Raw genomic sequence first — 12,195 nt, 5'->3', positions numbered from 1 at the left:
GTCTACGTGTATGTCAGTAAGTCCTCATTCCTTCACCAATTTCACCATTTGTTCCGGCTATTATCTCGACGTTGTCGAGCCCAAATATCACCAGTGACTTGCATTTTCAACAATGGATAAAGATGTTGTTCAGGGGGGTTATACTGGGTTTCGTGAATAACTCTCCTGGAAGGTCTTGTAGAGGGATAGTTTCAGTTTAAAATATAATAGAGGGGTGGAAAGCGGTCTATGATTCAGGCACCCATTTGGTGTCGGATTGGTCTGTATTGTAAATGTAGGGGTCCAATCAGTGGTATTCAACTCTCTGTATTTCTGTATCGGCTCTTGGTACAATTTATATGGAGCCATGATTATATAACATTAATTACAAAAATGTGTAGGATTAATAAATCCCCCGGTATGCCGGTCGTCATGCTCCGACACACCCCCTCAGCTATCCCAGTATGGGATTGCTGGACTTGTTAGATCGGCATATTGATCTCCATGGTTTAATTGACTAGGCCATTAGATAGCCTATGTCCACCATCCTGAGCATCCTTAGGAAGCTCTCATGCTTCTGGCGAGATAGCATCTTTGTGAGTCCATCTGCAACCATGCTCGCCGTCGGCACCCATCGCACCATTATGCGTCCTTCTCTAACCTCTTGCCGAAGCCAATGATGATGAATATCGATATGCCGAAGCTTCGTTTCGAAGGCAGTGTCCTCACTAGTAAGTAGGCTGATCGTTCTCTCGTTGTCGCAGTCGATCGTCATATTGTGGGAGGGTTCAAAACCGAGGCTTTTTAGTAGTCGACGCTACCATTGAAGTTGCTTCCCTGTCTCTGATAGGCCTAGCAGCTCTGCTTCAGTGGTTGACGTTGTTACGGTAGGTTGCTTGCTCGCTTTCCAGTCAACTGGTCTACTATAAGCTTGACAGATGTAGCCTACAGAGCTCTTTCGATCTGGGTGATCTCCGTATAAAGTATCGCTTGCGAACTGTATAGAATCGATTCCAGTGCTTACTGCGTCTGCACTATATTCAATAGCTAGGTTCCGGGTAGTATATAGGTAACTGATGACCCGGTCAGCTGCTTAGTGGTACTGGGGCCCTGGATTCGTTAAGAACTGAGCTAGTCGAGCGGTGGCCTTTACAGCATCTGGCCTAGTGATAGTGGTGGCATAGCCTACGGATCTAACCTTCTTTTGATAGAGAAGGATCTCCTTCGGGGTGGCTACGCCTTGGTAAGGCGTCAATTCGTCAACTGGTAGTGGCGTATAGACAGATAGTCGATCTGTCAAATTGTAGCGGGTAGTAATGCTTGTTATATAGCTATCTTGATATAGCCAGAGCTTCTTCTGCTTCCTATCGCGAATGATTCGGATATTGAGAAACTATAATACTTCTCCATGATCTGTCAGCTCCCAGTAGGCTTCTAGATCTCGCTCCAATTGCATAGCTCTTGCCTTAGCATTTACATAGCTAGCAATTAAGATATTATCTATATAGAAGAAGACTATTAGCCCTTCTCCGACGAAGACATAAGGGTCTTCTGGTGCTTATTACAGACCTAGTTTTCGGAGTATACTAGCTGCTTCTTGTTACTAAAGACGTGGCGAGATCCGTAAGCCGTATAATGCTCGACGAAGCTTCCAGCATTTACCTAGGGACTGGAACCCTTCTGGTATCTGCGTATATGTCGGTTTCTCTTAGCTTAGCTTACTATTCAGAAATGCAGTAACAGCATCTCGCTAACGGAGGTCTAGGTTAAAGGCAGCGACTAGTGCAAAGATTATTCTTGCTGTTCTTGCTGCTAGCGTAGCAGCTCTCTTTTCTTTATAGGTAATCGTCTCAAGATCCCCACGAACACAGATTCGAGCCTTCAATTTCAAAAGGTAACCGTCCTAGTCGAATTTGTATACAAAAACCTATAGTAAGGGAAGGATTTGTATCCCTCGATCCTTTAGCTTTTCAATAACTTCGAATATCTCTTTTTTAGATAGAGAGTGGATCTCTTTCTTCATTGCTACGAGAAAACCTTACTAAAAAGGATAATTTATGATATCCTTCCAGTACTTGGGTGGTGGTGGGAGATCATCTCGATAGCGGCGAGCGTTTAGTTTCTCGGCGTATAGACCAGCTACAAATACATATAGTAGAGCCGGTGGCTCTTCTTCGTCAATACCCTGTACTATAGTGGTTGTATATACAAAATCGTTATCTTATTTTGCTTTGCGTATTCGACGTCCACTTAGTATGTTGCTGGCATCTATATTGCTGGAGATCTCTCTGCTTAGTACTAGCAGTTCTGCCTGGAGCTGTCTTTCTAGCTTATTTTCTACCTCTCTATTGGGTTCTTTATTAGGTTCTCCATTAGCTTCTTTATTAGCTTCTTTATAGGCTTCTTTATAGGCCTGATCTTCACTGAGCAGTTAATCATCTAGATCATGCGTATCCACCCCCTAATCAGGGCCAGTTTCCACCCCTTGCTGTAAGCCAGTTTCTTTATTTAGTAGGGTTAATAGTGATGGATCTTGATCCTTTTGTATGTCCTAGATCTTACCGGCTTCTTTTCTGACCGAGGTCAGAAGTATAGGTAGTAGGCTTATTGGGGTAGGCATTAATACCTACCTACTCACCCCCTGAAGTGGGGTGATCTCTCGGTAGTCAACCTCACTTAGCTAAATATCTTATAAAGTATCTAGTAGAGTATCTGGTAGAGCATCTGGAAGAGCATCTAGAAGAGCATCTGGTAGAGCATCTGGAAGAGCATCTAGTAGAGTATCGTCGGTTTCATCTTATCGGTTTTAATACTCACTTTCCGGCGTACTAGTTGCTTCCTAGCTAGCGATCTGATGGTTAATAATTTACGCCACTTCGTCGGGCGTAATCTCTTCTGGCTCTCTCACTAATAGTAGTGGAATAGGCTAAGATTTCTCATAGTCCGGCGAGTATTTACGTGCTTCATCAATAACTACATCTCGTATATACCTCACTTTCCCACTGTATAGAAACCAGATTTTGTAGATATTAGATACCAAGTATCCGACTAGGAAGCCGACCTCTACTCTTAGATTCATCTTATCTGACTGAACCTACTTCTTAATACGACAGTACGCCAAGCTTCTATATAATCTAACATTTGCTAGATTGATCTTTGGGGCTGTTAGAGCAAATTCTCTTCTTACTTCTTCCCATAGTATTAACCACTTGTTCTCAGAAGCAATATATATAGGGGTACGATTTAATAACCACACTGCAGCGCTTACAAATTCAGGCCATAGGTCTTTCGGAAGCTTGCCTTCAAGAGAGAGTATACGCATACAGGTAATAATTATCCCGCCAGATCTCTCGGTATACCCATTCATCTCTGAGTGGCCGGGTGGAGTATGATATATCAAGATACCATCGCTTGTCAAACTGTACTCCGCTGTTTTGCCTACTGCAGCTTCATTGTCATAATGAAATGCCTTGATAGGTAGATTCCACTAATTCCTTACTAGCTGTACGAACTGGTTGATCGCCAGCTGGCATTCAGGCTTCACTTCATATATCATTATCTAATAGAATCGTACTCCTTCCATATAGAAATGAGATATCCATCGGTGTCTATTGTATACTAGCGGCAGTTGTATGAGATTAAAGTAGATCCTTCCAAATCGTCCAAAAGTACGTCCTACTAGCCGGCGAGAGATCTGTTTTAGTGCTCTCCCAATATAATAGGTTTAGCATAATAAAGCTTCTTCTTACTCTGCTTCCTAGAGGACTATACCATCTACTATAGTAGCAAGCTTAGCTACGGCACGGGGCTCAATATAAGCAAGTCTTCGGTGCCAGACGTCGGGGGATGCCTCTGATTTCTGCGGCTTTATTGACGTTCTTGATACTCTTAGTACCGGTACTAGTGAGCTTACGCTTACGGTATATGCTTGTTGCGGTAGAACCTCTCCTAATTCATCGAAAATCCAGAGGTTAAACTGGTCCTATAGATATACATTGACAACAGGTAGATCCTTTGGATCTCGGATACAGTTTGTACGTTAACACCAGGTGCCCCCCTTCTTCTTTAGCATCGCGTACGACACTAGATTTGTATAGAAGCTAGGCGAGTAGAGAGCATCACTCAATATGATTTCTATTCTCCCTTTCTGTAGATACTTGCCGACTAGTCGAACTTTACCTCTCCCTAGCACCTGCGTAATACTATCACCAGTTATCAAATCTATAACTTCCGGCGTAAAATTAATAAACAGTGCTCTGTTATTGCATATATATGAACTGGACCCAGTATCAAGAATCTATCGATTACGGAGAGAGAGCTCGCCAGTCTTTGCAGCTAAGAGTATATACTTGCCAATCTATATAGCTTCACTTAGTAGCTTGCCTTAGTGCTTGCCCTGGGGCTTGCCCTGAGGCTTACTCTGAGGCCTGCTCTGAGGCTTACTCTAGTAGGTGGTGGCGAAGCTAACGTGGTTTGCAGATTCATGATACTTTGATTTAGCTTCATTAACAGCTTTGTCGACCTATTACTTCCACCCTAGATCATTTGCTAGCTTCTTTCTAGCTCTCTCTAGCTTCCCTTCGTCTAGGGTATATCCTTCTGGGCGTATAGCTTCATTCATAAGCCAGCAGTTAGCCACCTTATGGTATGGATGACCATTGCCACATAGACATTTTCTCTTCTCGAATAGAAGCTTCTCTTGCTTCGCTTCCGGCTTTACTTCTCGATGACCTTGCCAGGTTGAAAAAGCACTTTTTGGAGCATTAGTTGAGGTCACAGTTTTGACGCCTATCTCCCGATTTATTGCACGGAATGATTTAAGAAGATCTCGAGTGTTATATTTCTTCTTATCTATAACAATCTCTTAGTATTTTCCTTACCACCAGATTGGCAGTACCTCTTTAACTGCATGTAGGAAGTCTCGATTAGAATCTGCATCGCTAATACCGAGGCTAATAGCTTACTCTCTTAGTAAATTCCACTTTTGAAGCTACTGCTCAATATCACCGGTTAGTTTCTGCATGGCAAAGACCTTCCAATTCATACGGATTTCTTCTTCGTACGCCGTTGACCGAGCAAATCTAGTCTTTAGGTATACAAGCCTCTTATACGGAGTACGATATGTGATCAGAGCAAGGTGATACATTGGGTCGAGGTAGGTAAGGATATACTCGTTGACATCACTTAGTCCTTTTACTTGCTTCTCCCACTTCGTGTACTTCATTTTATACACGTCCATTCGATCTCGCCAAATCCTTCGATCCTTGTCATCGCCGTCCTCTGGGTATTCCGGTTCCACCGGTTCTTAGAGAGGTATAGATCTTATTGCTTGGGATTCGGTTGTCGTCGGGGGATCTGGGTTGCAAAGGTCCCATACGTTCTTTTGCATGGCATATAGCTGCACTTTTGCAAACCAAGTGAGCCACTGCGGCGAGTCCTTCAGTTTTTCGCCCTTCATAGCGGAGAGAATTGATGCTGCCTCCATTGCTGGATTCAGGGGTAGCTGGGAATAGCTTCACAATTGCTAATTCAGGGGTAGCTAGGAGGTTTCAAGGGGTAGAAAGCAGGCTTCTAGTAGTGTACTAGATACTATATCTCAAATAGTAATGCTTTCTTCGATGCGAACCGGGCTCATAACTGTCGGATTGGTCTGTATTGTAAATGTAGGGGTCCAATCAGTGGTATTCAACTCTCTGTATTTCTGTATCGGCTCTTGGTACAATTTATATGGAGCCATGATTACATAACATTAATTACAAAAATGTGTAGGATTAATAAATCCCCCGGTATGCCGGTCGTCATGCTCCGACATTTGGCCTTGGACGCACGGACCGCCATGGAGAGATACTTGAGAGGTCCCTTATCGCGAGTCTCAATCGCGATAAGGTTAGATTAGTCGTACTTGATCGATGCCGACGTTCTTAGGCCGTCGACACACTCTTACCATAATAACACACATGGCTTCTTCTGATCCCACCCCCCAAAAGGGGGTATGTCACTGTATGCCAACCTACTTAATTCATCTTCTGACACGTCTGGAATCATCTCCCGTGCTCCTGTTGTCTTTAAACAGTCGGAGACCGAACCTCAACCTGATGACGCCGCGGTCCCCAAAAAGCAACAACTGAATCCTGGTATTTAATTTACCCTGGACTTGCTTGCTTGACGCATGAAGTGGCACCTGCTGATTTTATTATTCTTCTTTCCCTCCACAGCTTCCCTTCGGTTCCAACCACCCAAGAGACCACAGCTCTCAGCTCAGAAACCCAAACCGAAACTTGCTTTCCCCAAAGCCGTGCCACAACCACAGCCCTCAGCTAACCCTTCGGTACCGACGAAAAGTACTTTGGCTGATTGGACCGCTATGGAAGACGACGATTATGAGTACGCGCGCGAGAAGCGACAGCGTGGAGGAAGAAAGAAGCGCAAGAAGAACATTGAAGCACATGCTTCTCAAAATTGGGATGATATCTACGACCCTTCTCGACCTAACAATTACGCAGAATACCGCAACAGTGACGAGAGGATCGCTGAAATCCGCGAGTGGAAGGATGTCTTGTATGCGCATGTCAGAAAACGCTCACCTAGCAGATATTCCGATAGCGAGGATTATGATGGGCCATACAAGCGTATGTTCGGGTCTTTTGCGATTAGTGACGACACCCAAACTAAAAAGAAACTAGAACAATTTGCGCCTCCAAGCAACTTTGCGCCGCCGTCAAATCTTAATGATGTGCCACCAGCAGCTTCTATCCCCAATGACGCATCTGGTGACGATGCATTTGCTCGCCGCGCCGCATTAGGACAACGCTTCGACAACGGTTCCATTGCCGTTCAGGCCCAACTCCAGACTTCACCTCCATCCCACATTGAACATCCCTCCCGAATTCCGGATGACTCTACTGGCGAAGACGCACATATGCGCCACTTTCAGGGAGCCGAGAACCCACCATCGGGACAAGTCATACCACCACCTCCTCCATCACGCCCCCTTGACGCCTTCCAACCCAGCTCCGCCACCATCTCCCGCGCACCGGTCCGATACACTCTGCCTCCGCCCCCAGAAGGCATCCCAGCTTCCGAAGCCGAACTTGAAGCCTTATTGGCGCAAGAACAACCGGAAAATGAGGAAGAACCAGATGAGTCCGCGCCACGATCACTTCGTCCCGGCCAACCGGACTTCGGTGCACGAATGCTTTCCAAGTGGGGCTGGAACAAAGGATCCGGCCTCGGCGCTACTGGTTCTGGCATGGTGAATCCGCTGCAAGTCAAGCTCGAGAAGCGCAAGAAGCGACCAGACTCAGAGGGTGGTGGCTTTGTAACACCTGCTGGACGAGGTAAAATCATTGGAAGCAACACGAAGGGTGAATATGACACCAGCAAGTTTGGCCCTATGAGCGAAGTGATCAAACTGCTAGGTATGCTAGATGGCATGGACCTGGATGTTGAGATGGATGGGGGTCAAAATGGTGGTTTGATGCAGGAGATTGGACAGGAGTGTGGTGACAAGGTACGTTTCCTTTCGTCAATTGACTTGAGGCTTTTGCTAACTTGAGGGGCTCTAGTATGGAGATGTGGAGCGAGTCTTCATCGCTCGCGACGTCGGAACCCCAGTCCCTGTCTTTGTCAAATTCAAGCACCCCTTGTCTGGTCTACGGGTAAGCTTTTGAGATCTACACCTTGAATCGAATGTGAGTTTGTGCATTGCTGACTATTGCATCTCTGATAGGCTGTGAATGCGCTCGAAGGCCGGATTTTCAACGGCAACACAATCACTGCACGATTTTTCGATCTTGATAAGTTTGATCAAGGGATTTACACGGACTAATTGTCCTTGTTAGTGCCCTTTTATGTACGTGTACGCCATGGCATGCCAATTGTTTGTTGTTTGGGCATTCTCGACTATTGCACATACGGTAGGCCGTGAGTGCGCCTGGATGACAGGCACTCAATGGCAACAAAATCATAGCGCGGTTTCCTTTTTCGATTGAGGAGTTTGACCGGGAGGGTTACATGGCCAATTGCTTATGTTCACACCCTTTCGTGTGCTTAGTTAGGTTAATGATGTTGCTCGCGTAAAGTCTCATTGCAATGCTCTCCAAAATTATCTCTAAAAACCAAACAAAACGTAGACTATGACGTTTCCTGACAACGAAACATCCAATTCCCTACGAAACCTCAAAAAGTCTGGTCAAAAACTTCTACCCTACCACTATTAATCTATTGCCCCGACACCTTCTTAGTCGGAAGTGGAATCCAGGAGCGCCAAGTCCGATGATCCTTCGGCTTAGAAGCACCGAGTAAAGCCTCTGTGTCCACCATATGGTCATCAGTGACAAATGCCATATATGAAGGATTCTGCTGGTTGCGCACAAACCTAGTAGGAATAGGAATCCAAGAGCGCCAGCTCCGGCGCGCCCGAGGCTGAGGTGCTGACAAAGAATCCTCGTAGACGTACTCCTCATCATCTGAGTAATCGTCAACATGTTCAACCAAAGCGACAGAAGATAAGTGAGGCGAGGACTGTTCCACTATGGTTGGCGTGCGTGCCGGACCGCTGTGGAAGGACATATGGGTCTCCCGGTTCTCATCTCGATCAGTGGGGTTTCTACGAGCCAAGGCAGGAGATTGGGAGAACAACGTCTCCATATCAAGTTCCTCGGCGTCGCTGTCATCCGTAGTCCAGCCATCGTCTTCGCTATACTGGAATGCATCGTTTAATGCGTCCAGAAGATCTTCTCTCCGCCATTCGCGATAGGTAGACTGGCGTAGCATTAGATGATTCAGCTTGCATTGCAGACAATTCCCTATAAGGGAGATGAAGGATGTGCTTTGCGGCTCTTCGGTGCACTCATAGCCTGTTCTAAAAGCATTGTGGCACGCGATTTGGTGGGTTGAATCCTGGTCTAGGTGTCGGCATAGGGCATAATAATAGATAATGGAATGACACATGATGATGGATGATAGTGTGTAATTTTGGGATTTGTTTGTAGAACTCTCTGATAAGAGTTTGGTTGAGAGTTAATGAGTGTGGATGAGATGAGTACATATGAGAATTCAACAGTCCTTTATACTACTCGGATTAGATTAAAAGTGTGTTGGCATCTGCCGACAAACTTTTGTTGTTGGGGAAAGCCTTTGTCGAGGACCAATCCGGGGTTTCGAATAAAGAAGTTGTGTCCCTTCCTATCAATGATTTTCGATGACTCTTGTCCTCAATAGAAGGCTTTATAGACTCTCTTTGTTACCCTGGAGAATATGTGAAAGCCTTTGTCTCACGATCTTGCAGGTAAAGGTCACGAGTGGAATGTTTCTGATTAAGGTAGAGTAGTGTAGTGACTCATTGAAAGAAAGAAACGCATTTGAGGCTGTAATGGAGAATGGAATAGCCGGGACTTGTATCAGGTAGAGCTGGCCGGAAGTTCATAGCTTGCTGCTCTATATGAGTATTCCAGTGGATATTATCAACGACATAACTGTGCATTTGACTGGCTACATTTTAATTATAGAAACAAAAATGTAGATATAAGCCATTAAAAGACCACTACTTGAATATGTCATTATACTCATTCGCGAGTAGCAAAGGTTTACTTCACTTCATCTCCCTCGGCCTGCTCGCAATATTGTAGTTCAGTCTGCAACCTGTGAGACATATACCAGATAATGATGCTCCTCCTTATTTCCTATCGTATGTGTATATATATCTAGGCCCGATCCAAGGCTGATGCCGATCGGAAATCGTCAGCATCGTGAGGAATGATGTCAAAATAATAGACGCATGGGTTATGGTAAGCATTCAACATTTTAATTAACATTTCAATTAACCATCAGGCATCCATTTCAGCACCATGGGTAAAATACAGTGACTCTAACATACATATTCCACCGACATCCCCGTGGAACAATAAGATAGTAAAAACCCCGAATATTCGGGTCCATCTCTCGATCAATCAAGCACGCGGAGATCCAAATACCTCCATATGAATACGCTTAGGGTCCACACCTAAGGCCTCCAGGTCCTTGCTTTGAGCACTCATGAACGGCTGAGGCCCACAGATATAATAATCTGCATCCGGGAGAATAGCCTTATCTTTGAATTTGGTCAAATCCACCCGACCTATGTGATCATAGTCTACCCCCTGCACGTCACTCTCATTGGCATCTTCATAGAAAACCATGCGACTAACTGACGGGTTTTCGGCGACGATCTGGAGGAGGTCATTCTTCATGGCATGAACACGGCCATTGCGTGCTGCATGGACGAAGACGACTCGCCGTGCTTGACCCTGTTGGTTGATGATGGCTTTCAACATAGACATCATGGGTGTGAGCCCCACCCCTCCACTGATTAGGACAGCAGGAGTAGTGGCGTTAATGTCAAGAACGAAATCACCGAAAGGCATGCTCAATTCCAATTCCGAACCTTCCGGCAGCGATTCGTGAAGCACGTTCGAGATTTGGCCAGCCGGCTTTGAATCCTTTGCGAATTCTCGCTTGACGGAAATTCGGAAGTGATCTTTGTTCGGCACGTCAGATAGGCTGTACTGACGGGGCTGGTAGACGCCTAGTTCGGGAACGTAGCAGCGCACGCTAACAAACTGTCCCGGCTGATAGGATGGGAGAGTATTCTTGTCCAATGGGGTGAGATAGAAGGACATAATTTCGTCACTCTCTAACGTTTTCTTCGAGATGTAGAACTTCCGCCATCCTTTCCACCCGCCGGGGGTCTTCACACCTTGCTCGTAGAGACCTTGCTCGAAGTTGATAAAGATATCCGCGAGTTGCTGGTAAGCTGCCTTCCACGCATCGAGCACTTGCTCGTTAGCGGCGGGCCCGAGGACATCTTTGATTGCGGCGAGTAGGTGTTCGCCCACAATAGGGTAGTGGGCAGGCAGGACGCCTAAGCTAGCGTGTTTATGCCCGATGCGAGAAACGGCTGCGCTTAGGGCTTCGGGGTGGTCAATGTTAACCGCATATGCCCACACAGCATGTGCCAAAGCCGCTGGTTGCTCGCCAGTTTTTTGGTGGACGGTATTGAAGACATTCTTGAGTTCTGGATGTTTCTCTAGCAGGCGCTTATAGAAAAGGGTGGTGATCGTGACCCCATACTCTTGAAGGGCGGGAATGGTAGCCTTCACAATCTGCTTTTGTTGTGCTGTGAGTCCGGTGAGTCCCCTCCGTGGCACTGAGACATAAGACCTTTGGGCCAGTGACTGGAGCACTGAATGCCGGAAAACACTTCGTACGAACATATTGAGGATGTTGCAGACAAGTTGAATTCCAAGAGGTTTAATTTGGGTTGGAAATCTTCAGGTTTTATCGGCTAGAGGTGTCATCGAAAGAACCCCTGGGGTCTTTAGCTTTCTTTTCTAGCCAATCTATTAGTAACTACAGGGATGAACTTTATAAATACGTAGGAATAGAGTAGGTAAACTAGGACTAGATTCCGAAAGTATACATGCCAAGATCGGAGTCTAGTCCTTTTGTGGTATACATTGAAAAATACCGTTTATTTTACCAGAACACAACCCCATTTTTGGCATATCCATGCAATCCATAGCTTGGAAAAAAACCAATAAGATAACTTGGCTCCAGAGATCATGGAATAATTGATTTCTACTGGGCAAAGTAAACGTCATTCATCCTATTTAGGTAGCTTAATTGACAACTTGTTGGCTCATCCGACCGCCAGCTTCTCCATCTATCTCCGCGGAGCAATTATATACCGTAAGTGGTTGTAACCCGAATCAATGAATCATCATGCCAGGGGGTTATGTTCATGGATATTTCAAGCCCATGATGCATATCACTGATATGTAATGTTCATTTGAACTACATATCACGAGCTAGGTCTTGAACAAGTGAAAGAATGCATTTACTACAAAATAAAAGACATGGAAAAGGAAAAAAAAGCAACATCTAGAATCAGCTATGAAGAGCTGATATACCAATCATCTAACCCCAATATTTCTAGGTTCATTATGCCGAGCACTTGCCGGAGATCCCATCTTCGTATCGTTGCTCCGTAGATAGGTTCCGCCTTCTTTCTGGCCTTGATCACGGGCTACTTACTATGTGTTTCAACAACACAACTCCGCATGCCTAGCTACATTTTCATCAGTCTTCCGAACCGACCTCCGCGATGCACATCCATATATTTCCTATGAGGGATGCGCTGGGAAGGTTGCGCGGTGAGGTGATAGGTAAGGTCTACCG

At 45.5% G+C, this 12,195-nt stretch overlaps 3 protein-coding genes across 3 annotated transcripts; 1 reads left to right on the top strand and 2 right to left on the bottom strand.

Annotated features, from left to right (window-relative positions):
- Window positions 1-5,936: 5,936 nt before the first annotated feature.
- On the top strand, window positions 5,937-7,807 carry N7487_008684 (uncharacterized protein; the record flags this gene model as incomplete). Its single annotated transcript, XM_056876414.1, has 5 exons — window positions 5,937-5,969; window positions 6,053-6,113; window positions 6,195-7,489; window positions 7,545-7,637; window positions 7,709-7,807. The coding sequence occupies 5 exons, from the start codon at window positions 5,937-5,939 to the stop codon at window positions 7,805-7,807; spliced, it is 1,581 nt and encodes a 526-aa protein (XP_056728602.1).
- Window positions 7,808-8,199: 392 nt separating this feature from the next.
- Window positions 8,200-8,931, bottom strand: N7487_008683 (uncharacterized protein; the record flags this gene model as incomplete). The annotated part of the gene is made up of 1 exon (XM_056876413.1): window positions 8,200-8,931. The coding sequence occupies one exon, from the start codon at window positions 8,929-8,931 to the stop codon at window positions 8,200-8,202; it is 732 nt and encodes a 243-aa protein (XP_056728601.1).
- Window positions 8,932-9,929: 998 nt separating this feature from the next.
- On the bottom strand, window positions 9,930-11,231 carry N7487_008682 (NO-inducible flavohemoprotein; the record flags this gene model as incomplete). Its single annotated transcript, XM_056876412.1, has 1 exon — window positions 9,930-11,231. One exon carries the CDS (start codon window positions 11,229-11,231, stop codon window positions 9,930-9,932), a length of 1,302 nt encoding a protein of 433 aa, XP_056728600.1.
- Window positions 11,232-12,195: the final 964 nt, after the last annotated feature.

Source organism: Penicillium crustosum, assembly GCF_028827405.1.
Source record: "Penicillium crustosum strain IBT 35664 chromosome Unknown utg000003l_segment0_segment0, whole genome shotgun sequence".
Classification (NCBI taxonomy): Eukaryota; Fungi; Ascomycota; class Eurotiomycetes; order Eurotiales; family Aspergillaceae; genus Penicillium; species Penicillium crustosum.
Note: the sequence above shows the minus strand (reverse complement) of the source record. Positions and strands in the feature narration are given on the sequence as shown.